General features: G+C 33.1%; 3 protein-coding genes and 1 long non-coding RNA gene across 7 annotated transcripts; 3 read left to right on the top strand and 1 right to left on the bottom strand.

Moving 5' to 3' along the window:
• LOC108663701 lies at positions 258 to 4,097 on the top strand. Of its 3 annotated transcripts, none has more exons than XR_001929713.1 (5): positions 258 to 300; positions 939 to 1,022; positions 1,394 to 1,485; positions 1,896 to 1,962; positions 3,600 to 4,097. It is a non-coding gene; the product is annotated as an uncharacterized LOC108663701 (long non-coding RNA). The 3 variants fall into 3 exon arrangements; XR_001929714.1 differs by lacking the exon at positions 3,600 to 4,097 and adding an exon at positions 2,391 to 2,407; XR_001929712.1 differs by lacking the exon at positions 3,600 to 4,097 and having other exon boundaries at positions 1,896 to 2,006.
• On the top strand, positions 5,836 to 11,670 carry LOC18587431 (DEAD-box ATP-dependent RNA helicase 17). Its single transcript, XM_007011197.2, has 10 exons — positions 5,836 to 6,011; positions 6,117 to 6,189; positions 6,596 to 6,705; positions 7,065 to 7,208; positions 7,720 to 7,828; positions 7,921 to 8,264; positions 8,349 to 8,422; positions 9,063 to 9,367; positions 9,864 to 10,110; positions 11,196 to 11,670. Exons 1-10 carry the CDS (start codon positions 5,873 to 5,875, stop codon positions 11,448 to 11,450), a joined length of 1,800 nt encoding a protein of 599 aa, XP_007011259.2. The 5' UTR covers positions 5,836 to 5,872; the 3' UTR covers positions 11,451 to 11,670.
• LOC18587430 (transmembrane protein 87B) lies at positions 11,739 to 19,876 on the bottom strand. 2 transcript variants are annotated; one of them, XM_007011196.2, is made up of 6 exons: positions 19,467 to 19,876; positions 17,424 to 18,357; positions 16,873 to 16,968; positions 16,476 to 16,612; positions 15,426 to 15,602; positions 11,739 to 11,883 (listed from the first exon to the last, which is right to left on the bottom strand). In XM_007011196.2, the coding sequence occupies exons 1-6, from the start codon at positions 19,751 to 19,753 to the stop codon at positions 11,820 to 11,822; spliced, it is 1,695 nt and encodes a 564-aa protein (XP_007011258.2). In that variant the 5' UTR covers positions 19,754 to 19,876; the 3' UTR covers positions 11,739 to 11,819. The 2 variants fall into 2 exon arrangements, with proteins under 2 accessions (XP_007011258.2, XP_007011257.2); XM_007011195.2 differs by lacking the exon at positions 11,739 to 11,883 and having other exon boundaries at positions 15,055 to 15,602.
• On the top strand, positions 12,259 to 14,953 carry LOC18587432 (pentatricopeptide repeat-containing protein At2g40720). The gene has a single exon (XM_018129389.1). The coding sequence runs from the start codon at positions 12,333 to 12,335 to the stop codon at positions 14,880 to 14,882; it is 2,550 nt and encodes an 849-aa protein (XP_017984878.1). The 5' UTR covers positions 12,259 to 12,332; the 3' UTR covers positions 14,883 to 14,953.

The raw sequence follows: 24,532 nt of genomic DNA, 5'->3' as shown, positions 1-24,532 counted from the left end.
GTCCAGCACATGGATTTTATCCAATATTATCATGGATAATTGAAGGAATTTAAATGGTGGAGAGAGAAAGCTTAATAGTTAAGAAATTACAAATTGACCAATAATGTGGTGACATGTGTCAAGTTTATATCCATTATTTATTTAGCTTTAAAATAAGCATAAAATCAGCCTATTTTCTTTCATATGGCCGGCCAAACCAAGACCAAATAAGAACAAAAGAAGAAAAGGAAGAGAACAAATCCTAGGTAGAAAAATTCAAGAGAAAAGTGTGAAAATTCAAGGAAACAAGTGAAAAAAAAGGTAAAATTTTTCAATTAAGCTTAAGATCTTTCTTTCCCATGCATTTTTCCTTATTTTTCATGGTTAAATTTCATATTTTCATGGTGAATTCATGGCTAGCCAAATGGGTATGGAGAGCGAAATGATGTTGGAATTGTTTGATTTTGAGTTATGTTAGTGATTAAGGTTAGTTTAGCATATTTAGAAGCAAAACAATAAGAAAAGAATCCATTTTTCCCATGAATCTTCATTGGCCGAATCTTCCTTGATGTGTGTGGGTGATGGATTGTTATTATTTCAAGAGAAATGGCTTAGAAAATGATAAATAATGGTGAGAAAATTAAGTAGGAAAAATTACGGTGTTAATGCACCATTATTGACCGAAAATTTTAAGAAGAAAAGTGAATATGGTTTTACCAAATTTTAGGTTATTTGACTTGTGTTTGGTGAATTAAGGTATTGAAAAAGAAATTGAGCAATTTGGAGCTAAATTAGATACATTGGCCAATTAATCGGGTGAAAAGACGAATTAGGTCAATACTGGGTTTAGATGATTACATGTGCATTTTGCACTCCATATCATGCATTAGTAGTCTAAATTAGTTTAATTTCGATTTAGTACCAAAGTAGTAAGTTTCTCAATTTTGTACTATGTCAAGGTGGTGAGTCCTCCGATAAAGGCAAACAAATTGCATCCGATGACCAGTAGTCAGAGTATTTCAAAAATTCACACTCTAAACATTGTGAGTAACCTTACTATCGTCTTAATTATCTAAAGTGATTTTTATCCGATTTTATGATTTTTATGGAAAATGAGTTTAAATGGCAAATCTTTATATATTATAAACAAAATGTATTTAAACGAAATGAATTTATAAATTGTCTTGAAATTGAATAATGATTTTGAAAAATAGAGTAATTGGAAACCACTGATATATTGTAAATTTATGATTTGAATAAATGACATATGTTAATGTGTTGGCATGATTGGTTGGGTTGTGGTTTTTGTGAACTGTATGAATTGTTCTATTTTACATTTGCAAGCTGGGTAGTATTAAATTAACCCTGTCATGTTGTCAAAATTTTATTGTATGGTGGGTATTACTTGCTGCAGTGGGCTGAGCTCTATGGACTAGCTTATTAGAGGGGCACAGAATCCTGACATATTTAACCTCAGTTGGAGAGGCGAGTATGGTAACTCCTAAGGTATAACTTTTAGAGTTCACTTTACGCCAAACCACCACGTGAGGGGGAACTCGGCCAACGCCAAGGAACGACTATATTTTCTAAATAAAAACATGATTTATGAGTATATAACTTTTTAATAGCCTTGGCGGACTCGGTTTGAGATAGCCCTCGGCCAAGGTATCCCTGATAACTAAGTAAGAGAATAATTTTTGACATGACCCAAGTTTTAAGAAATTCATAAGCCATGTTGATTACTCGATTTAAATGAATTGAATTTTATTTGATTGAAATGAGTTGAAAGATGATAAATTAAAGTATGATAATTTATTTTATCTGTCTCCATTTACTCGACTTTAGATATTTTAGATGGTATTTGTTTGCTCACTGAGATTATATAATCTCATCACCCTCCTTTCCACCCATTTCAGGCTCAGTATAGGCTATAGATATCTAATATCGTCAAAGGCTACAGTTGGCTTTACTTCTTCAAAAACTGTAGGTTTGCAGTCTTCATTCATTTTTGTCATTTGAGGGTCCACTTGTTGCTGTAAATTAAATTTCATACTCTAGTTATCTGTACTACTGTATATAGGAATTTATTTTGCCTTTACGTTGTAAAAAAATTATTTACGTAGTGTTTTAAAAATATTGTTTTATAAGAAAATAAAATATTTTACTTAATATTTCTTTTATTTTTCTATTATATCCAAATAAGCATAATTTCGTTTTAAATGAAGATTTTAGACTTTTAAACTCATTTTAATTATGAATTATGTGTTTTGTACTTGTATATTACATTTTAACCAGTTTCAAAATTTTTTAAAAAAAGGACCAAAATACTCCTGTGAGACGAAAATTATTATTTTATTTGTTTTAAGTTGAAAACAATTTAAAATCTTTTAGAACGTGGTAATTGGCAACAGTTACTCAGAGGGAAAATGATAAGCTGATATTAAAGTCTTGCGGGGTTGTGGTTGATATTTCTGGTAATGAGTGTCGATCGGGGCATCGCGACGGTTGTCACGGGCTCGAGGGGAGTTTCGGGTCGTGACAGTCTTTATTTCTTGTTTTTATTCAGAAGAAATTATGAGGAATAACCCTCCTAATAAAGGCGATTTTAGAAATAATCATCAAAATAAATTTAACTATTTTTAGCCAAAATTAGCCATGAGATGACAAAAATGTCTTTAAAACTATTTCAAACAAATTAAACACTCCAAATTTTTATCTCCTGCCATTCATCTGTTGTATTCTCTATTTTTCTCCTCAGTCATCCAACTTTCATATGGAAAATTTGAGTAATTAAAGTCAAGGTAAGGAAGAGATTTCTAGAGAAATGCCAACCTTTTGGATAAAACAGAGAAGTTTGAACTGCATATTTAGTGTTTAAAAAGGACTAGATGTGATGCAAAAGTTCATCTACTAAATTGCTTAACCTGTTTTCCCCTTCTACCTCATTGTTTTTCATTTTCTTCTTTACTTCTCAAATCTTGAGCATTAGGTTTTCATGGAGTGAATTGGACATGGCAGTTTAAGGCACAATCAATGTTAAATTAAATTAAGATGTTCACACCTTATGCATGTAAAAATCAAGTAAGATTCTAAATGAAATCCTCTATTCTTATTTTTGGTTTTTATTTAGAAGAAATTGTGAGGAATAACCCTCTTAGTAAAGGTGATTTTAGAAATAACCATTAAAATAAATTTAACTATTTTTAGCCAAAATTAGCCATGAGATGATAAAAATGTCTTTAAAACTATTTCAAATAAATTAAATGCTCCCAATTTTTGTCTCCTGTCATTCATCTGTTGTACTCTCTGTTTTTCTCTTCAGTCATCTAATTTTCTCTAATTTTACCACTATCACCATCTCTCTCTATCTCGTCATCTTGCCAAATCGTCGTTGATTTACAAACCAAAGAGTATAACATGGAAAGTAATAACATATTCTTAGATTTATTAGTTTACATTTACAAAACTCTCTATCGTCAATCTATAGACCAAAAAACATGACATGGTGAGTAACAACAAGTTCTTGGGTTTATTGGTGTTGAGTTTTTTAATGATTTAAATCTGGTAAAACATGCCTTAGCATATAACAAAGTGATTCATGCCTTGGCATGTATCATCAGTATAAAGAAGGAAGCTTTGGTGTGTAACATCTGGTGCCGAAGCTTTGACCTTGGCATGTAACATCTAGTACTGAAGCTTTGACCTTGGCGTGTAATATCTTCTGCTTTGGCTTTAGTGCACGTAACATATAGTGCTAAAGTTTTGACCTTGATGTGTAACATTTAATGCTGAAGCTTTGACCTTGGCATGTAACATCTGGTACTGAAGCGTTAACCTTGGCCTGTAACATCTTCTGCTTTGGCTTAAGTGCATGTAACATGTAGTGCTGAAGTTTTGGCCTTGATGTGTAACATTTGGTGCTGAAGTTTTAACCTTTGCATGTAATATTTGCTACTAAAGTTTTGATGTGTAACATCTTCTGCTTTGGCTTTGGCAAGTAACATCTGGTGATAAAGCTTTGGCCTTGGCATGTAACATCTTATGCTGAAACTTTGACATTAGCGTATAACATTTGTTGCTGAAAATTTTAATGTGCAACATCTTCTGCTAAAGCGTGTAACATTTACTTATGCTTGTAGTGTCGTTTTGTTTTTCTTTTTTGTTATTAAATATGCGTATAACTTGCTCTTTTATATTTCACTACAATATAAACTTTTGGAATTAAAACGCGTAATAATTTTTTTTTCAACTATAACAATATTTTTTTAAACATAGCATGTAATAACAATATTTTTTAAATATAGCGTGTCTTGTTCTCTATCTTTGTATTTTACTAAGACAAAAACTTTTGAAGTTAAACACTTTCACGATAAAAAAAAAAGTTTAAAATCAAAAAGGAATTTGACATAAAAATGAATATGTATTGAAAAATTATTTAACAGATGAAATGAATTTAGACAAAAAGATACTATCCAAAATCCTTTAATTTGGATAATTAAGTTTTTGTTTATTTTAATTGTTCTTTTAGTAAAAGAAAATTAAAATATGTTGATATTATAAAGAAATGAAAGAAAAATAGAATCCATCAAAGCAAATTTGAAAATCAACAAATTAAAACTTAATTTTGCTAATGTTAACACACTTTTCAAGCCTCTTTACGAATAAAGTACAACTTGCCCATGATAAAGAGAATGCCAACAAAAGCAATGAAACTAATGCTCATGACAAGCACTGCATTTGCAGAGATCTCAAGCCTTGGTCCATCATCTGCGTAAAACTTAAGCATAGTCTTGGCAACCATACTAGAAGTCGCACCACTTGTCGTTTTTCTCCTCCTCATGGTTGCAATTGTAGTTGCACTTCCTCTTGGTAAAGCTATTCTAGTTGTTATTTTTGAGTTAATTCAAATTTCATATCGTGTAATTTGAATATAAAAAAATTTCATTAAAGATAATTTTATTTAAAAATCTTTTCTTTTAATTAAAAATAGTTAAAATTTTTTAAAAAAATGGTTATTTTTTAAAACAGTTTATTTTTGAGAGGTTAAAAAAAAATCGTCCCTATATGTCCAACTCAAATAAAATATTTTGTTATATCATGAATTGATTTTAACTTAATAAAAAAATTAATTTTTAATTGATATTTATGATTTTAAAAAAATAAAAATTGAATGCAAAGAGAAAAATTATCGATCAAGAAATAAAACAACTAATTGACGTATTAAGATCAAATACGAATAAGGGCTAGCAAACTTAGATTTAGACATGGTTGGATTTGGATCCTTTACCATCATTTCTTATTTTTATTCATGCTCTAATTCTCAGTGTGAATTGTTTTATTATTTTTAGATTATGAATTGATTTTAAATGTTAATACGTTAAAAAATTAATTTTTTAATTGATATTTGCAATCTAAAGAGATAATAATTGAATGTAGAGAGAAAAATTATAGATGAAGAAATAGAATAGTCAATTTGACTTGTTAAGGTCGAATATGAACAAGGGCAAGTAAAATCGAATTGAGGTTTGGTCAAATTTGATCTCTTTCATCAACTTCTTTTTCTTTCTTTAAATTTAGGAAAAAAATCAAAATATTATAGTAAATAATAAAAAAAAGAAATTTTACAATTTGGGTTTAAAAAAATCTAAATCACAAAAGAATTTTAATTGATTAAAATTTAGAAACTTGTTTAATATTTCAAAAACTCTTGCGTACAAAAATAATATTATGGTTAAACTGTAGGGATAAGTGTAATTTACCCGCAATTCAACAAACATGAAACGACGCAGTTTTTCTAATTCCTTTTCCTTTATTTTTTTTTTCTGGTATTAATGGTAAACCCTACTGGAAAAGAAGCAAGGAAAACCTTAAACCCTAACCATCAAACCAGAAGATGAAGAAAACCCAAAAATCGAACAAAGAAAAAGACGAAAAAATGAGTAAAAATTCAAACAGCAAAGGGTCAGAGATATTTGCTTCGTGTTCCTTCTCTAGCCTCGGCCTCCATTCCACTTTGTGTGACCAACTCCGAGGTTAGTTTTGTTTTTGTTTCTGTTTTAAGTTTTATAGACATGTAAATGTAATTATCTTACTGTTTCGATACCCAATGTAATGAATTTTTATTTATTCTTTAACAGAAAGGTTGGGTTTTGAAGCTCCAACTCTTGTTCAAGCTCAATCTATTCCTGTTATACTCTCTGGTCGACATGTGTATCCTTTGTACTTTACCATTGTTTTTCATCATTTTTTAATGCAAGATTTTTTTTTCCATCATTGGGTTTGTTGTTTTAAGCATTTTTAACGCAAAATTTCTGTTTTTCATAATTGGGCCTTTTCTTGTTAGCATTTTTTCTATGCAAGTTTTCATGCCTGTGTGATTGAGTTGTTTTTTTTAGCATTTGCCCCTATGCAAGTTGCTATTTTTTTTCACAATTGGTTTGTTGTTGTTAGCATTTTTAATGCAAGTTTCTTTTTTATATTTAAATCCCTTTGGTCGTTGTTTCTAGCATTTTAATGTTTTTCAATGCAAGTTTTTTTTCCTTCCATAGCATTTTTAAAGTGCAACTTTTATGGTTCTGTATTGGGTTTTGGGGTCCTTGATTGGAGATTGTACTAGACTTGTTAATGCAGAAACGGGGTCTGGCAAAACAATAGCGTATTTGGCTCCTATTGTTCATCACTTGCAGGGTTGTAGTCCTCGAATTGAGCGCTCTCATGGTACTTTTGGTATGTGTTTTATGCTTTTAATGGGATGTTTAGCTATGTTTATTATTTTTATAAGTTCAGAATGTTGTTTTCATTGCCACTGCTATATGCAATTTTATTGTCTGGTTATAGTGCACTGAAATTGGGTCTCCGGGGGATTGGGGGAGGGGGGGGGGGGTGGTGTGTGATGAGAATCAGTCCTACTCAGGACTTTTACCACTAAATGGTTGCGATGAAAGACTAAGTTCATGTCCTTGTACATGTTGAATTGCACCACACAATGGCATATGGTTTTTCCATGTGCTTAAGAATGAAAAAGTTAAACATTTTTCTCTCTTTTTGCTTAGTCATGAATAATTAATTTGATATGTTTGTCATAGCGTTGGTCCTTGTACCAACGCGTGAGTTATGCATGCAGGTGTATGAGATTCTGCAGAAGTTATTGCATCGTTTCCATTGGATTGTTCCTGGTTATGTAATGGGTGGTGAAAACAGGAATAAAGAGAAAGCCAGGCTGCGTAAAGGTACAATTTCTGTTTTTGGGTGAAGTTCTCAATTGCATAGAGCATGTAATTGCAGGATCCCACCAATTCAATTTGGTGGACCTACGAAAGTGTGTCTAGTGTCATTACTTTGAGTGGCTATATCAACAATTGTTGTTGTTTGAAGGACAGCATCTGTACCAATATAAAAGCATTAGACAAATTCATAATATAGTCCTTTTGATAATTACTCCACCCATGATCTTTTAAAGCTGGTTCTAGTTATTGAATTGACTTTTACCCTTTTCCCATCATTTTTATTTGTTAGTGAAAAGGATTAGACAGAGTATTAGCCACTGTTCACCTGTTTTCTTATTTTGCTGCTTATCTTCTTTAAAGAGAATCAAAGACAAATTAAAATCAGTTTAATACAATACAATCATGTACCTGCAAGTTAGGTATTGAAGTATGTAATCTCCATTATGATCAATATTTATGTATATATTTCCTCTTTAAAATTAGGCTCACGAATGTTTCATATAATTCATTTCAGGCATTTCTATTCTTATTGCAACTCCTGGGCGCCTGTTGGATCACTTAAAACATACATCATCTTTTGTGCACACAAGTTTGCGTTGGATAATCTTTGATGAAGCAGACAGGTGTATGTACTATCTAAAGTTTCATTATGAGTCGATCTATCTCTTTCTGTTTCTTTTAAACCTCCACTGAATCTGCATGCATATCTTGACAGAATTCTGGAATTAGGATTTGGAAAAGATATTGAAGAGATATTGGATCTTTTGGGTTCTAAGGCAAATGAATCTGCTCATAAGGGAAAATCCTCTGAATTTCAAAGACAGAATTTGCTATTATCAGCTACATTAAATGAAAAAGTAAATCATCTTGCCAAAATTAGTTTAGAAAATCCTGTTATGATTGGTCTTGACAACACAAAGATGCAAAATCCATCACTTGATCAAACTAGATCTTTGGGATCTGATGAGGATGAAGAACTTGATAATTCAAGCAAGTTAGTAAGTTCTTCAAGTGGAGACTATAAGCTTCCAGCTCAATTGGTTCAGAGATATGTTAAAGGTATACAGTTACTCTCTCTCTCTCTCTCTCGTTTGGTGACCTTTCAGAGCTTGATGTAACTACCTTAATTAAAACTGTATGCAGTACCTTGCGGTTCCCGGCTTGCCGTCCTTCTTTCCATTCTAAAGCATCTCTTTGAGAGAGAAACTTCCCAAAAGGTAAGGCTATACTGTAATCTCGGAATTTCTTGATATTTCCTGGACATCTTTAGGATGTTTTTCACCACTTCAAATTGGAAGCAGAAGATATCAGTTTTCACACATCAAATTTTGTGTCGATTTTTTTTTCATTTAAATTGTTGTTACAATCACTGGAGCCTCGAAGGCTCTTTGCCCTTCAATTTCCTGAGAAATACTTTGTTGAATCAGATGATAAGGTTACTATTTGTGATACTTATTGCATTCTAATTTGCTAGTATGAGGCCTGACATGATGTAAAACGATTCCCATTGTTCAAGCATCCTTGTGTTTTGTCTTTGTACTTTTTTGTGTATTACTATTAATTATATGTACAATTTTGCATCAAGAGATTCTTTCTGATAGCTGTACCAGACATAGCAATATTTTTTTGCCTCCTTTAATCTGTATTTTCCAGAATAATTGCAAATACAAAGTGTAACTTTGGGTGCTTACTGCCTATACTGTTTAAATATCTTTCTGTGAGTTTACCTTGTTCAAGTGTAAAGGATTGGTTCATTGCCTCTGTTGTCTCCTAGCTTGTTTACTGAAAGTTGGCTTTTGTAACAATATGTACTATTATATACTGTTCAACTTCTTGACTCAAATGATCATTTTACAGATTGTGGTATTCTTTTCAACATGCGATGCAGTAGATTTACACTATTCACTGTTGAGTGAATTCCAGTGGTCACCCTACTCGCAATTTGAAGCAGAACTTAAGCAGAAGTTTCTGAAATGCAAAACTTTTCGGTTACATGGGAATATGAAGCAGGAAGATAGACGAACCACCTTTAGTGCCTTTAAAACAGAAAAGTCAGCTCTTCTTGTGTCTACAGATGTTGCTGCTAGGGGCTTGGATTTTCCGAAAGTTAGATGTATCATACAGTATGATTCTCCAGGGGAGGCCACTGAATATGTACATAGGTATTTACAAACTGACTTCGCTTGGAAATATTTATCTGTTCAGTTAGCAACAATATTTACTTCACAACTGTTTTGGTGTATTCTAATGAATGTTGACTGGTATCTTACTTTCGGATGCATAATTGCCTATCCACAAATCTTTGCTTACTATTTGAACGGATTCTAAGTGCTCATTTATGCACATTTCTTCAGGAAAAGAGCATTATAATTAGATTCTCGCCCTGGATGCTTCTGGTTGAACAGATTTCTAAGTGCTCATTTGTGAATGTCGCTTTTTGACATAAAAACTTTCTGTGCTATGTATTTTTGGTTAACAATCTAATTATGTTCTATAATGGATGGTTTACTTCAGCATATGCAATTCATTACTTTGTATCTAGCTTGTTAAGCATGTCTAAATTAGCAGATAGATGTCCCAGCCCTTATGTCCAAATTCTTGTTGAACTAATGTATATAGTCCATTAGAGTTTGATGCTACCTTTAATCTTTGATACAGAGTAGGTAGGACTGCTCGGCTGGGTGAAAGAGGAGAATCCTTACTTTTTCTACAGCCAATAGAAGTGGATTACTTGCAAGACCTTGAGAAACATGGTGTGTCATTGACAGAGTATCCACTCCTCAAAATATTAGATTCTTTCCCATTGCATGGTCAAACACACCGTGTCAAGAAGTTTGTTTCATTAGAATCACATCCCTGGGTGGTATCACTTCAGAAGGAGCTTGAATCATATATTTTGTCTGAGGTATGACTTCTTCTATTGATCTTATTTAGCCCTTATATTTTCTGAACTCTTTTTGTGCATCTTTTTTCCATGGCTTCTTCTCTAGAGTTATTGACTTTGTCTTCCTCACTACCTTTGAAATTGTTTGATTTTGAAAAAAAGGTTTTTAGATCCACACTTCTCATCTCATTTGTGCCTATTTTGACTGTCTCTGGTATAAATAATTGTTTGATATTGCTCATTTGCCATTTTAAGCTGTGATAAAGTTTTGTCTTTGATTTATTATAGGAAAAGTAAGGAAATGAAGTAATCTTTAATTAATTAGTTATGCTCTTACTGACACTGTGAGAAGGATGTACTGCAGTTTTTTGAAAACAAAAGTATCTGGTCAAACACTGTACTTGTCTGAAAAAAAGAAAGTGCATGTCAAGTTGATTTACCTAAACTATAGCGTTGAGCTTCAAATGGTTTGCTATGAATGAAAGATGCCTTGAATTTGGATTCCTAATTGGGAAATAACTTCTCGATTGGAACACACTTTTCTGAAAGATGGTCCATCGAGAGTAATAGCATCCTACGTAGTGGACAATCATTTAAAAAGAGTGCTTGAATCTAGCAGTTATATCTATTCAGAAATCAATATGCACTTTTATTCATAGCATATCATGCTAGATTTCAGGACAGATGACTTTATAATTTCGTGTGGGGATAGACATGCCATTAACTCAACAAGGCTGTCATGACAGTATAAGCCTAATTAGGTGATTCTTGTAGTCTTTTTTATTCATCTGGTTAAGTTTAAGCTAGTTTTTCCCAAATATTGAATGCTCTTGACATAATTTTCTGGTGTGTTGGTCAAGCCTGTGAAATAGAGCCTTGTTTGATCAGAGATACTTTGTTTTTTTGTAGTGAGCTTCAATGAATGAGGGGTGAGTTATTTCTTGAGATAAATCATTGCCTGTCTTAATTTCAGGATATTCTTTCTGTTTTCTTCTTCTCAAGTTCCATATGTTTGGCAGATGCAACAATAATTATTTTTTTAAAATAATTCTTAGCTTTACTTTTGTGTGCTCCATAATAAAGTTTTCCCCGGTACTGTTTCGCAGCCAAAGATCAAGAAACTAGCGAAGAATGCATTTTGCTCTTGGGTCCGTGCATACACAGCCCATCGTGGAGACCTTAAAAGAATTTTCATGGTGAAGAAACTTCACTTGGGGCATGTTGCGAAAAGTTTTGCATTGAAAGAGCAGCCATCCTTGGTTGGAAAATCATTCCAAAATCAGTCAAAAAAGAGGAAGAGGGATCAGAGGCAGATGGGACTTCACAAAAAGAGGAAAGTTGCCAGTAAAACAGGAATTTAACATGAGAAAACTGATTGTGAAATTGGTTAGAGGCAGGTGGTAAAGGTAGTAAGTTATGTAACAAATGGTGGATATACAAGCTGTCATAATTAGAGCATATTCCTAGCTCTCACCTTCACCACCTTGTATGAAACTGATGAAGGGCTTGTATTATTATTCTTTTAACAGTCATGTAATTCCTTCACATAGCATCATCATTTATAGATCTTATTCAAAATAATAGGATGATCATTTACAAGGAAGTTTTTCAAGGGAATTTGGTCCTTGAACTGAGTCAACTTATCTGCCACCATAGTCTCAGGACAAGGTGACTTCACATCAATCCCTAGTTCTTCAGTCTTCATTTGCTTGCAGCAATGTTTCCCCTTGTCAGGGGGGGAACAAGGCCAGGGTACATGAAGTCTTATTTCTTATGATATGACGTGTCATGTCACTAGTCACAATAAGAATTTCAATATCAATACATCTCGTCAGACTTTACATATACAAGTAATGATAATGTTATAAACAAAATAATCATTCAATTAAGTAAAATACAAAGATAAAAGCTTAATTAAATACGAATAAAAGTAATAATCTCAATTGAATAAAATAAAAAAATAAGAGTTCAATTGGATAAAAAAAATTAATCGGGTACAATAAAAATAAAAGTTGGATTACAGGGTTTTTTTTATTATTTTAGCCTTTGATTTCTATTCCTAGATGGTATTAAAAAAATAAAAATCAATAATAAAATGTATATTAATCCTATTAAATAAAAAATGAAGAAAATGCAAATATAATTGTGGTTCTTCGCCTATGGGGACTTTGGGTAGTTTAAGTAGTTTCTAAGCTAGCATTCTGTTGTTTGTTTCTCATGCAGAGAGCTGCAACGATGCAGAAATGCGTCCAACTCTACGCCTGTCACGCCAACTTTCTAATTATGAAAGCTCCCATCTTTCCCCAGCCTTGCTTAACTCCAGCATCAAAGCCTTTATTCAACAAGGCCAATACACTAAAGCCTTGCAGCTGTACTCTGTTTCCCCACTTACAGCAACAAAATTCACTTTCCCCTCTCTTCTTAAAGCTTCCACTTTCGTCTCTGACCTTACCTATGGCAAAACCCTCCATTCCACAATCATCCAATTGGGTCTCCAGTTTGACCCTTTTATCACTACTTCACTTATAAATATGTATGTAAAATGTGGGTTATTTTCTTATGCAGTTAATGTGTTTGAAAAAGTGGTTGAAAGAGAAGTTTTTGTTGAAGATGTCACCTTTTGGAATTCTTTGCTCGATGGGTTTGTTAAGTTTGGTCTAATAAAGAAGGGTTTGGCTCATTTTTACAGGATGCAGGCGTTTGGGGTACTTCCTGATGCTTACTCACTCTCTATTCTTCTCGGTGTTTTGGGGTACAAAGAAGGAAAGCAAATTCATGGTTACATTGTTAGGAACGTGTTTAAGAGTGACCCATTTTTGGAAACTGCATTGATTGATACGTATTTGAGTTGTAGTCGAATAATGGAGGCTTGGTGTGTATTTGATTATTTGGAAGATAAGAGCAATGTGGTGGTCTGGAATGTGATGATTGGTGGGTTTTTTAAGAATGGATTGTGGGAGTGGAGCTTAAAGTTGTATTCTCTAGTGAAATGTGAGAATGTCAAGCTTGTATCGGAGTCGTTTACTAGTACCTTGAGTGCATGTGGGTATGGTGATGTTGTGGCTTTTGGGAGGCAAGTTCATTGTGATTTGATCAAATTGGGATTTGAAAATAACCATTTTGTTTATACGTCACTTTTGACCATGTATGGAAAATGCCAATTTGTTGAAGATGCAGAAAAGGTTTTCTATCAGGTATTGGATAAAGGAATTGAAGTATGGAATGCTATGATATCAACTTTCGCTTGCAATGGATATTCTTATGCTGCTTTTGAAGTTTACAACAAGATGAGATATAATGTAATAACCCCTGATTCTTTTACGATGTCTAACGTTTTATCATGTAGCAGTATGATTGGAATATATAATGTTGGGAGGTCAGTTCATGCAGAATTAGTCAAAAGACCTATAGAGAGTAGTGCTTCTGTACAGAGTGCGCTAGTGACCATGTACTGCAAGTGTGGGAGTGTTTATGATGGTAATTCAGTTCTTGGCGCAATGAGGGAAAAGGACGTGGTTGCTTGGGGATCCATGATATCAGGTTTTTGTCAAAATAGGAAATTCAGAGAAGCTTTAGATTGTTTTAGAGGAATGGATGCAAATGGAGTAAGGCCAGATTCTGATACTATGTCAAGTGTCATTAGCGCTTGTACAGGACTAGAGAATGTAGATTTGGGGTGCATGATCCATGGTTATGTTGTTAAAAGTGGTTTGGAGGCAGATGTTTTTGTGGCTACTTCCCTTGTTGATATGTATTCAAAATTTGGTTTCCCAGATATGGCTGAAAATTTGTTCTTCCATATGCCACATAAAAATCTTGTTGCTTGGAATACCATCATGTCATGCTATTGCCGAAACAGCCTACCTGACCAGTCGATAAAGCTTTTTTCTACAATAGTTCAGCATGGTTTTTATCCAGACTCTGTGTCCATTACAACTGTTCTTGCTGCAGTTTCATCCATAGCAGCTTTACTTAACGGAAAGATAATCCATGGATATCTTATTAGACTAGAGGTTCAATCTGATATTCAGCTGGAGAATGCATTGATCGATATGTATATTAAGTGCGGATTCTTAAAATATGCAGACTATATATTTCAGAACATGTCTCAGAAAGATGTGGTTTCATGGAATTGCATGCTCGCTGGTTATGGATCTCATGGAGATTGCCTTCGAGCATTGTCATTATTTGATGAGATGAAGAACTGTGGAATAACACCTGATGACGTTACTTTTCTTTCCCTGATTTCATCTTGCAATCATGCTGGTTTGGTTGATGAAGGCCAATATATATTTCAGTCCATGACTGTGGAGCATGGGATTGAACGTAAAATGGAGCATTATGTAAACATTGTTGATCTCCTGGGCCGCGCCGGACGCTTGGAGGATGCTTATAATTTTGTAAAAACCATGCCTATGGAACCTAACAGGAGTGTTTGGTTGAGTTTATTGTGTGCCTGCCGAGCCTATTCTAATGTGGAGCTTGGTGAACTGGCAGCTCATAACTTGCTGAAAGTGGAACCAAGCAGGGGCAGCAATTATGTTCAACTGTTACATTTGTACGGAGAAGCTGGATTACAGGACCAGGCTGCAAACATACGAGCAACAATGAAAGAAAGGGGATTGAAGAAAAACCCCGGATGTAGTTGGATTGAACTGAGGAATAAGGTTGATGTTTTCTTCTCAGGAGATTCATCATCCCTGAGAACAATGGAGATCTATGAGATATTACACAGCCTTGGCAGGAATATGGAAAAGAAAGAAGGTGATTATGAAATTGACGCATTTCTTTAACTTTTAATCTTATTGCATCAATAGCAACCTAGTTATTTTGAAGATCAGTAGACAACAGAATACGTGTGTATGATCTGAATTTCAGTATCTTTTACGATCAAAACAGAGTACAAGAGACTCTCCACTTATTTTATTATAACAATTTTGCAAAAATGATGGGGACAATACCAAATTGAGCCAAATTCAATCCATTCCATGAAGTTTAAACCTCAGCAGGAGATTAAACTAAAGTTACATTGGTCAAAGAATGTCCAGTATGAATGCTGTTTCCACAAATGATTCACAAAGGCTCTACCCAGTTGTAAAAGCCTTAAGTGCCTAAACAATGTGCAATGTATCTTTTCTGAGTATATTGGAATAGGGGGGTGACTTTGCTCTTAATCCCAATAACAACCTTTATTCATCCCCCTTACAGCCTTCTTCCGTGAACAAAAAAGTATGAGAGTAATCATATGTGAAGAAGTGTGGGGGCAAATTGTGTATATGCATGCTAGATGATCTTTAAGTTCATTTTGGGACATAGGAAGAAGAAGAAGTGCTCACTATTCTCTTTTATCCTCCTCAAGCTCTTCCACAAGCCCAAATAAATCTGCAGTTGACACCTTCCTTTCCTTCCTTTCCGGCTTGGTTGCTGATTCTCCTGCCAATATAACACTCGTGCCAGTGAGTGAGATACCCTCCTCTTCAAGGTCATCCCCTGTTTCCTCAGAATATGCATATCTGCACACCACATAACAAATCAACTATCTTGATTAAAGGTGGTTAGAAAGGAAAGTAAATAATATATGCTACAAGAAATTGTTCTGAAGTCCTTAAATATCCATATTCAGTAAAGTGCTTATTTTCTCAAAAGAATTAAAAAATGTAATGTACTAAAGGCCAATATGTCAAGTAGCAGAGCCAAGCCGCAAGTATAGAGTAGAGTCTGTGAAACCTAACCTTGTAGAGTACTAGAGCCTATGATGCTGATATTCTAGACGCAAACAGGGGCTCAAGAGATTTCTAAGACATTACCCTAAACCTTTTTAAGTAAACCCGACTAGCTCACTTAAATCCCAGATTCCACGTAATTGGCCCAGGAAAGCACAAAACTGCTTAAGGTTAATAAAGCAATTAAGCAACCCCGAGAGTGGTTCAAACTTCACAATTCTAAAGACCTCCCATTTTTTCCAGACTTGTACATGTAATTACTCATTAAAGCTAATACTTGTCCCTTCGGCATGCACCTAACACAGAGATGTTCACACTTCAAAGAGACAACCAAGATCTATGCCATTGTGAATAATAACTAGTTTTTTTTTATTTTAAAAAAAAAGACATGTTTCAAGATGAAAATAATATCTGCCACCAAATGTGACAAGCATTGTTTCATATAAATATGATAAAAGCATCCACAATTCATTTATCAGATCTCTAGCTCATTTGTCCTCTTAAACAATACATGTAAACAATTCGTCTTATCATTTTTCCTTTTTTTGAAAGGTAACAATTCTTTTTATCAAAAGAAGTGCATTTAAATTTCTCATTGCCAACAAAAATATCACCTAAGTGAAGTTAAGCAAGTAGCACTAAGTGACAAGTTCCAGGGATTACCTAGTTGGATTGTTTGATGGAGCCCATAGAATGCATATCACTATCAAAAGTACAAATGCAAGCAGATTCCAGAAAGCTGGGATTACCCAGGCTCTTTGCCACAGTTCACTTAATGGGTCGGCTGCATTAAAATACAACTGAAACAACACGTATCAGAAGCTTGATTGAATGCCTACGACTCCTACAATAATGAGAATATATTCTGATATTCATTTGAATGTTCAGAGCATATACAGATGACTGTTAAAAGAAGCCGAGAATTGGGGAATTTCAGATTTATATAGTCCAACAAGTACTAGCTTCCTTCGAATCGGTAGGCCTCGTGTTTGGATGGAGGATAGAAGACATAAAACAATCAAGAAAACTTATATAGCGAAGGAGAAATGTATTAAACAACCTCATAACCAATCCAAGCAATGGAGAGCAGCACTGATATTGCCAGTGAATTGGTAAACTTCCGGTAGAGAGCAAACTTGGCCATGCTCCTTCTAATCTGTGGTTAAAAAAAAAGGAGGGAGGGGGGTGGGGGAGAATCATTAAATGTTAAATCAATCAAATGGAAAACAAAATGTACTGGATTCAGAAATGCAAGCTGCTTAATCATTCCTATGTCTACTGGGTTTTCAACTACTGCTTAAAACAAGCAACAACTAAATTAACCAGTATCAAGACGCAGAATGGATTCAAACTATGGGAAGGCACATCAAATTCTATAGAAAAATGATTATAGTGCAGCTGAGAAGGCTTTAGTAAATTAAGTCTACAGTTTATAGCACTGTGCAACCAAGATTCAGGTGCCATGTCTGAGAAAGATGTGAAATATGCTCAGATACAGTGTATAACTAATAACCACAAGACATATAATTATTCACTTTCATAGAGCCAAAAGGGGCAGTCCAGGCTAAGGTCTACAAGTTGATAACACGGAAAAGATAAGCATGGCGCTACCTGAAGCTTTTCTAGAGTTTGGGACAATGCAGAAAAGATCCAAACTATGAAGCACGCATCCAACAGAGAAACGGGTAGAACAAGAAATATCCTTGCTTTTCCAGTTAAGTCATCGATATTCCCTAGATTTTCAACCAGCCCAAGCACTTCTGAAAAGACAAAGTATGTAAGACCAAGAAGGAGAACTTTGAAGGTTATACCTCCTAGGGTTGGCCGCACAACACCATAGCCCATGGAAACCACTAAAAGAAGAAGACGGGAGACAGTCTTCTTTATAGCACTAAAGGTAACTGCCCAAAGTGTGATTCCCATTGGTCTGCTTCCAGTTGCATTAAAATTGGCAAATTCAAAGTACCATAAAGCCATTTCACACATTCCCAGACCAACCACCGCTGTAATGTGATAGTGCAGTTGGATTATATCTTTCCAGTATTGAACAAACCACAAAAACCAGACAACACCTAGAACAAGGTATGCGAGAGACATTAATCCAAAATATGTCATTAGTGGTGCCATCTTTCCTGGAAGATAACCTTCTGGATTTCTCCAGACAGTTCTTCCACTGATCAGCATGCCTGTGAGTTCTGGATCACAAAACATGAAATACAAATAGTACATTCCAGTACGATTGATCTCAACGGTTTGAAGCACCATACTAGCCTCTTCATTTTTTCCTTCAAAGAAGGTTTGTATTCGTTGTGGACTATTAGGGTTATTTGGATCTTGGTGGATGATCACCTCCCCTAACTTGCAGGATCTGTCCTTAGAAAGATCTGGAGTGCAGCATATTGCAGAAGAATGCAAATAAGAACCTCCAATTTTCTCCCTGTCTTTTACATCAACTATTATAGCTTCAACCAATCCCGTTTTTTGCTGCATCTCATTCTTCTTTTCAGCAGACTCTTTTGTTCTTCGAAAGATGATCGACTCAAACCTGAAAATGATATGGAATCAAAGATACAATAGAAGTTGCAGAATGGTTTTAATTTGTATCTGAGAAATGAATATATTGGTTATTTTGACACTCTGCCATAGAGACTGGAATGAAATGATGGTGTGCCTAAATATCCAAATTCACCAACATAGTGTCTTGAGCATATGATAGATGGACTCATTTACACAAACATCAAACAGAAAAAAATTTGTAAGTTTCAATAGAAGATAATAGTGCTGAAGTACTCCTGAACAACAAAGGAAAATTTGATTTCCCAATCAATCGACACCTAGACTGAAAGTCTGTAAGCATCAAATATAACAATGTCCTATAATTATAGTAGAGACAGTTTTGGCCCAATTTTTCAATAATTGCAACGTTGATGCTCATGCCTAACCTACACAGATATCACCAAATGAAACATTTTCCAAATGCACACTGTGAATCTCAGTAAGGCATGAGATAATTTTGACACTGTAAAATTCTTGCTGACACTCATTCAGTAAAACATAACAGAAGTACATTTCCTTTCTCCTGTCACAGTCACAAAAGAAAACAGAGGAAAGTGATAATGGTCCCCTACCAAAGATCCACAGTTTTCAAACCCAACATGAACAAAATCATTAGAAAACAAATGATGAAGCTCATGACAAAAACATGCAACAGTTTATGAGGTGGGTTTTCTAACCCAAACAGTGCATGAAAGCTAGCACATTGTCGGTTTACATCACCCCACTACATAACTAATGATAATTTTTATCCACCAAAAAAAAAACAAATCTAATCATGAAAAAAGCAGTGCCCATTAGTTAAAACGAACCCAAAAATAATCACAAAGAAAAACAAAATAAAAGCCCACAAAAATTGATGACATTGTTAGCATTGTTGAAAATCAGATTACAAAGTATTAGACTGAGAATCATCAAACTAAAGATAACCCTACAATGAATCATTTTCCAATCAAACAAGTGAAGAAAAGATGAAACTTGGAAAGGAAAACAGATTTAAAAAAATTCCCCAGAAAATGAAACAGATCAAAGAAGGGAAAAAACTTTCATTGATGGAAAAAAAAAAAAAGAACAGAAAAGGGAAAGAAAAGCAATGATGACCTGATAAAAGACTTGCCATTGGAGTGGTTTTCTTCAGAAGAAGAAGAACCCTTTCTGTCAGGATCAATGTGGAGCTTCGAAGCATAAAGGCCTTCACTTCCACCATGGAAGAAGAAAGAATTGGAACGGCGGATAAAGCTTTCATTTTGATATTCATGGATGGAACCACCCACTTGGCTTATCAAAAAGCAGCTCCAATATATTATTACTACAAATGTCAGTTTCTGAAAACACCCATTTCCAATCAGATCTTTCGAAAAGCAAATGTATTCTCGGTTGTTGCCCATCCTCTCTCTCTCTCTCTCTCTCTTTTTCCTCTGTCTTGAGCTCTGTTCAGTGTTCTGTTTTATAAAGAAATGGCTTTCTTTTTGTGGGAGAAGTGTAATAAAATATGACTTATTTGTATTAGTGAGTGTGAACAAAATAACAAGATTGACTCCAATTTTATGGTGCAGCACATGTTCATGTTTGATTTTATTAATATTTTTGATTTCATGTGAAAGATTGTGAGCCCTTTGGACAAATTTCATCCATGACTCTTAACTTGTGATTATTTTGGTTTTACCTTAGCTTTCAATGTTTGAATTCTTCTAAAAGTAAATCTTTCACTTCTTTAAGCAATTTTATTTTATTTTTTAATAAATTATTCCATTAATAATTAAAAAAATTATACAAAATATGTTACTGAAATGTTTACATGATATGTTACGATTTAATTTTAAGGAAATAATTTAATAAACAAAGTAAAATAAAATCATTTTTTGAAGGGTTAAAGATCCAAGTCTATTCCTTTTTGCCTTAATAGATTTTGGGTTTTTTTTTTTTGTTTTAAATCAAATTTGGATTTTGGGAGCCAACTTTGTTTGAAAGCATGTGAAAATTGCTGAGGCCTATTTGTTAATAGTAAATTACATTGAACTAAAATACATGAAAACCCCAAACTCTTGGCCCTATCAAAGAAAACGACCAGAAATTATAAGTACATATATAAAGTCATAAACTCTTACAATTTTCCACTGCATTTGATAAGCATGACAAGTTTCACCACAGCATGCATGCTTCTCTATTGTGTGAAGCAGCTGCTGTTGGATAACAATACCAGCATCGCCAAGCTCATTCTCCCGGAAACCAATCTATATTCTTTGCCTCTAAACTACTACATCTACATTGCTCTAAGGTGATTATTTCTTTGCCTGTAAACCCCTTTGATGGGCAGCTTGCCTTCGTTACCATCTGTTTGTATAAGCCAAACACACTGCACTTCATTGGAGGGACTTGAGGAGAGTGGTTTGTAGTCCTGTGATGCTGGAATATCTTGCTACTCACTGCAAACGCATCCCTAAAATGAAGTTATTTGGGTTTTTGGAAGAGACAGAAGCATCCTTGCTTGCTGCAAATTTTCCTCTGCTCCAACACTTGGATACCTCATCGTGTGCTCTCCTAGTTGATGGCTTGTCTGTCATTTTAGAGGGTCATGGCAACTTGATTGGTCTCGATACTCGCCATTTTTATTGTGTTGCGAGCTGCAGTATTTACTTGCCAAGTGTTTGTCCAAGAGCGGAAGAGTGAAAGGAGGAAGAGATTTCTCTCAAGGCTGACTTACTTTGATTTTTTTTAATGCATATATTAGAAAAAGACAATTAAATCGGATTATGAAACAATCTCATTAAAAATAATATCGAATTTAATAAAAAAATTTAGGTGATAATGATTTTAATCATGATATTCATAAAAATAACTCTATAAAATATTAAAATTTTTTTATTGAAAGGAAATCAAACTTAACTTTTGTAATAAATTAATGCACTTATTATGAATCAAATAATCAAATAAAAAAATAGTTATATTTATTTCTTTAATAGGTCAAACATTTGGTTTATTAATAAATAAATATATATATCATCTACCTAAAATATTTTTATTTTTCAAATATTTTTTAAATTCAATTTAGTTCATAAATATTTCGATTTTATTCAATTTAATTCATAAATTGTACATTTTTATTTAATTTAATTCTTATAACGTGACTTATATATTTTTTGAAATTTTTTTCTCGACCTGCCACATCTTAGTGTCATGTAGCACTACCATGTCATTATACCAATGCCACCTAACACTATCACGTCAACACTAACATCATCACCTCTAATGACAAATTTTGACGACTTAAGAGGAAGATATTAAATTATTACAATTTTCAAAATTAAAAGACTAAATTGATTAGATTTTGAGTAAGGCTAATTTTACGAGAACGAATGAACAAAGAGACTATTTAAGTACTTTTGACCAAAAACAAAATCATATAAACTAAAGAGGCTCTCATGCAATACACTAAAAATCCAAAAACAGAATTCCTCTGTTTCCCATTGTAATGTGTTAAAAAGTGTCAAAAAAAAAAAAGATAAAGTGTTCTGTTTTGTATAAAGAAAATGTCCCATTTGCCTATCAACCAAGAATAAATGAATGAATTGTATAATTACTTGAAAAGGAAGTTTGGTTCTTCTGGATGCCCGACTTAACATATTTTGGTTTCATTGTAATTTTTAATTTTTGAATTATTTTACGTAAATCCTTTACATTTTTAACTCATTTTATTTTGATTTTTTTGTTATATTATTTTGTAATAATTAAGAAAAAATATAAAAAAATGTTAATGAAATATTTACATGTGTCACAGGTTAATTTTAACGAAATAATTTCATTTTTAAAAGGTTAAGGATCCAAGTCTCTCACTTTTTGCCTTAATAGGTTTTTGGATTTTTTCTTTCTTTAACCAAATTTGGATTTTGGGAGGCAACTTCCGATATATCTAATTAATTCTGTTTGAAAGAATGTGAAAATTGGTTTTGGCCTATTTGCTAATAGTATAAATTATATTGAGGCAAAAGCAAATCATATAAACTAAAGGAGCTTTCATGCAATACACTAAAAACCCAAAAAGAAATTCCTCCTCTACGAAGTTTTGATTAAAATTCACATAAGAATACAGTGTTTTGATTAAAATAGATATTTTTATAAGAGTTTCGAAAGAACTTTATAAATAATTAAGGACTGTAAGTTAGCAATTCAATACATTGAAATAAGTTAAGAGAGAAGTAAGATTTAAATAAAGTGTGAAGCGTATTGTAATCCTAAACTTATTTAGATTGATTTTTCTTTATTTATTATTCTTGTGATTTTTAGTTTAGTTTATTTGTGATTTAGTTTTATTTAATTTTTAGTTTAATTAATTGATTTCGATTGTTTGGATAAAATTAAATTGTTATAATTTTAATATTTAATAAAATTTTATATCAATTTTTTATAGAATCGACACTTTACTTGCCATTATATTATCTGTTCGATACGTATACTTGTATAAGTAGAAAATTAAACAACAGAGCTGACATCCTCCAACTCCTCAACCGCAAAAGTGTCATCAAACTCCATAGAATTGTTGTTATATTAATGTTGCAGATGTTGGCGTTGATATGATTTTCATAATGGTGGAGAAAAATACTTGGTTGGATAACAAAAAGAGGTTAAATTTGTCTAATTGGGAATTTGCTATTTGTGTATATTGAGGATTATAAAGCATTGGAGTTTGGTACCATAGATAGCAATGCTATTCGAGTTGTGAAAACGATAACAATGAATAGTCTGTCTTCGTTGAGTCACACACATGTCGTTGATATTTTACAAACATTTTCAATATTTGAAAAAGATGCGAATGCTCCGCAACTATTGTCGAAAAAAAGTTATTTAGAGATACTTTACATCTAGTGGAGCTACTTGTATAGTGCCTAACACGAATGATAAGATTAATTTAAATTTTATGATAAAGTACTCTATTACTCATAACTTTTAATCATAATTATATACGTATCCATTAGTTTGTAAAATGAACATCTAGTCCCAAATAACTAAATGGTGCTAATATTTAGATTGAAATATCTAAAATATCTTCTTTTTTTTTAATTTTTTAAGATTAGTTGACAATGTTTTATACCTTGGCTGGCCATCCTGTGGCCAGATCTGGCTCAGATCTGACCGAATTTCTCAAAGAGCACCAGATCTGGTGCTTCCAAGATCGATACTTCCCAAGGAGCATTAGATCTGTGCTCCCTGGGGGATATGCGAATGGTGCTACCCAAGGAGCACAAAAACAATGCTCCCTAGAGCACCAAGTTGAGGAGCACTCGATCGGTGCTCGTGGATGATCCCATAAAGCATTAGGGGATGGTTTTTTTAATAAAAAAATTTAAAAATAAAAATTATATTATGAATAAATATGTGAATGTCCATTATATTGTGACTCAATAAGTGCAGACCAAGTCAAACAGCCTAAAAGGCAAGATACAAGAAATATAATATGATTTGAACTCTTAGATAGATATAAATTAGAATTATGATTCAAGAGGTTGTCAGCCTATAAATAGACTCTTTCACTTCATTTGTAAAGATACAATTCAATAAAGATCTCTTTTCTCTCCTTAAACACTTTCTTTCTTCTATTTAATTATTCTTTCAAGTTATCTTTATTTGTTTTTTTAAAATTTATTTCATAACACGTTATCAGCACGATTCTCTAATCTCTCAAGTTTTTATATTATTTAGTTTTCATGAGCATCTCAAAATCGAAGTTTCAATTATTTCAAGCTTCAAAAAGATTTCAATTATTAGTCTTTGATTTTTGGTTTTAGTAAATCAACTAAGTGTTGTTATTATTATTTTTTCATCATTTCAAAGCTTTAAAAGGATTTCAATAATTAGGTTTTGATCTTTAGTTTTAGCAAATCAGGTAAGTAACTTAATATCTCTTTGGTATTTTCATTTCCTAAAAATCAACTTTAATATGAATTTAACTATTATATAGTATATATTATATTAATATGAATTTTACTATCATATAATACATATTATATTCTATCTCTTAATTGAAAAGTGAATTTGCTATTATATAGCTATTAATAAAAAATCATAATGTCCATTCCCTGAAGTGAATGTGACAAATGAGTTACTAATAAAAAAAATTATAAATATCTCCATTCTCTGAAGTGAATGCGACATCATTTAACAATTATGGT

Source organism: Theobroma cacao, chromosome 10, assembly GCF_000208745.1.
Source record: "Theobroma cacao cultivar B97-61/B2 chromosome 10, Criollo_cocoa_genome_V2, whole genome shotgun sequence".
NCBI lineage: Eukaryota > Viridiplantae > Streptophyta > Magnoliopsida > Malvales > Malvaceae > Theobroma > Theobroma cacao.
Note: the sequence above shows the minus strand (reverse complement) of the source record. Positions and strands in the feature narration are given on the sequence as shown.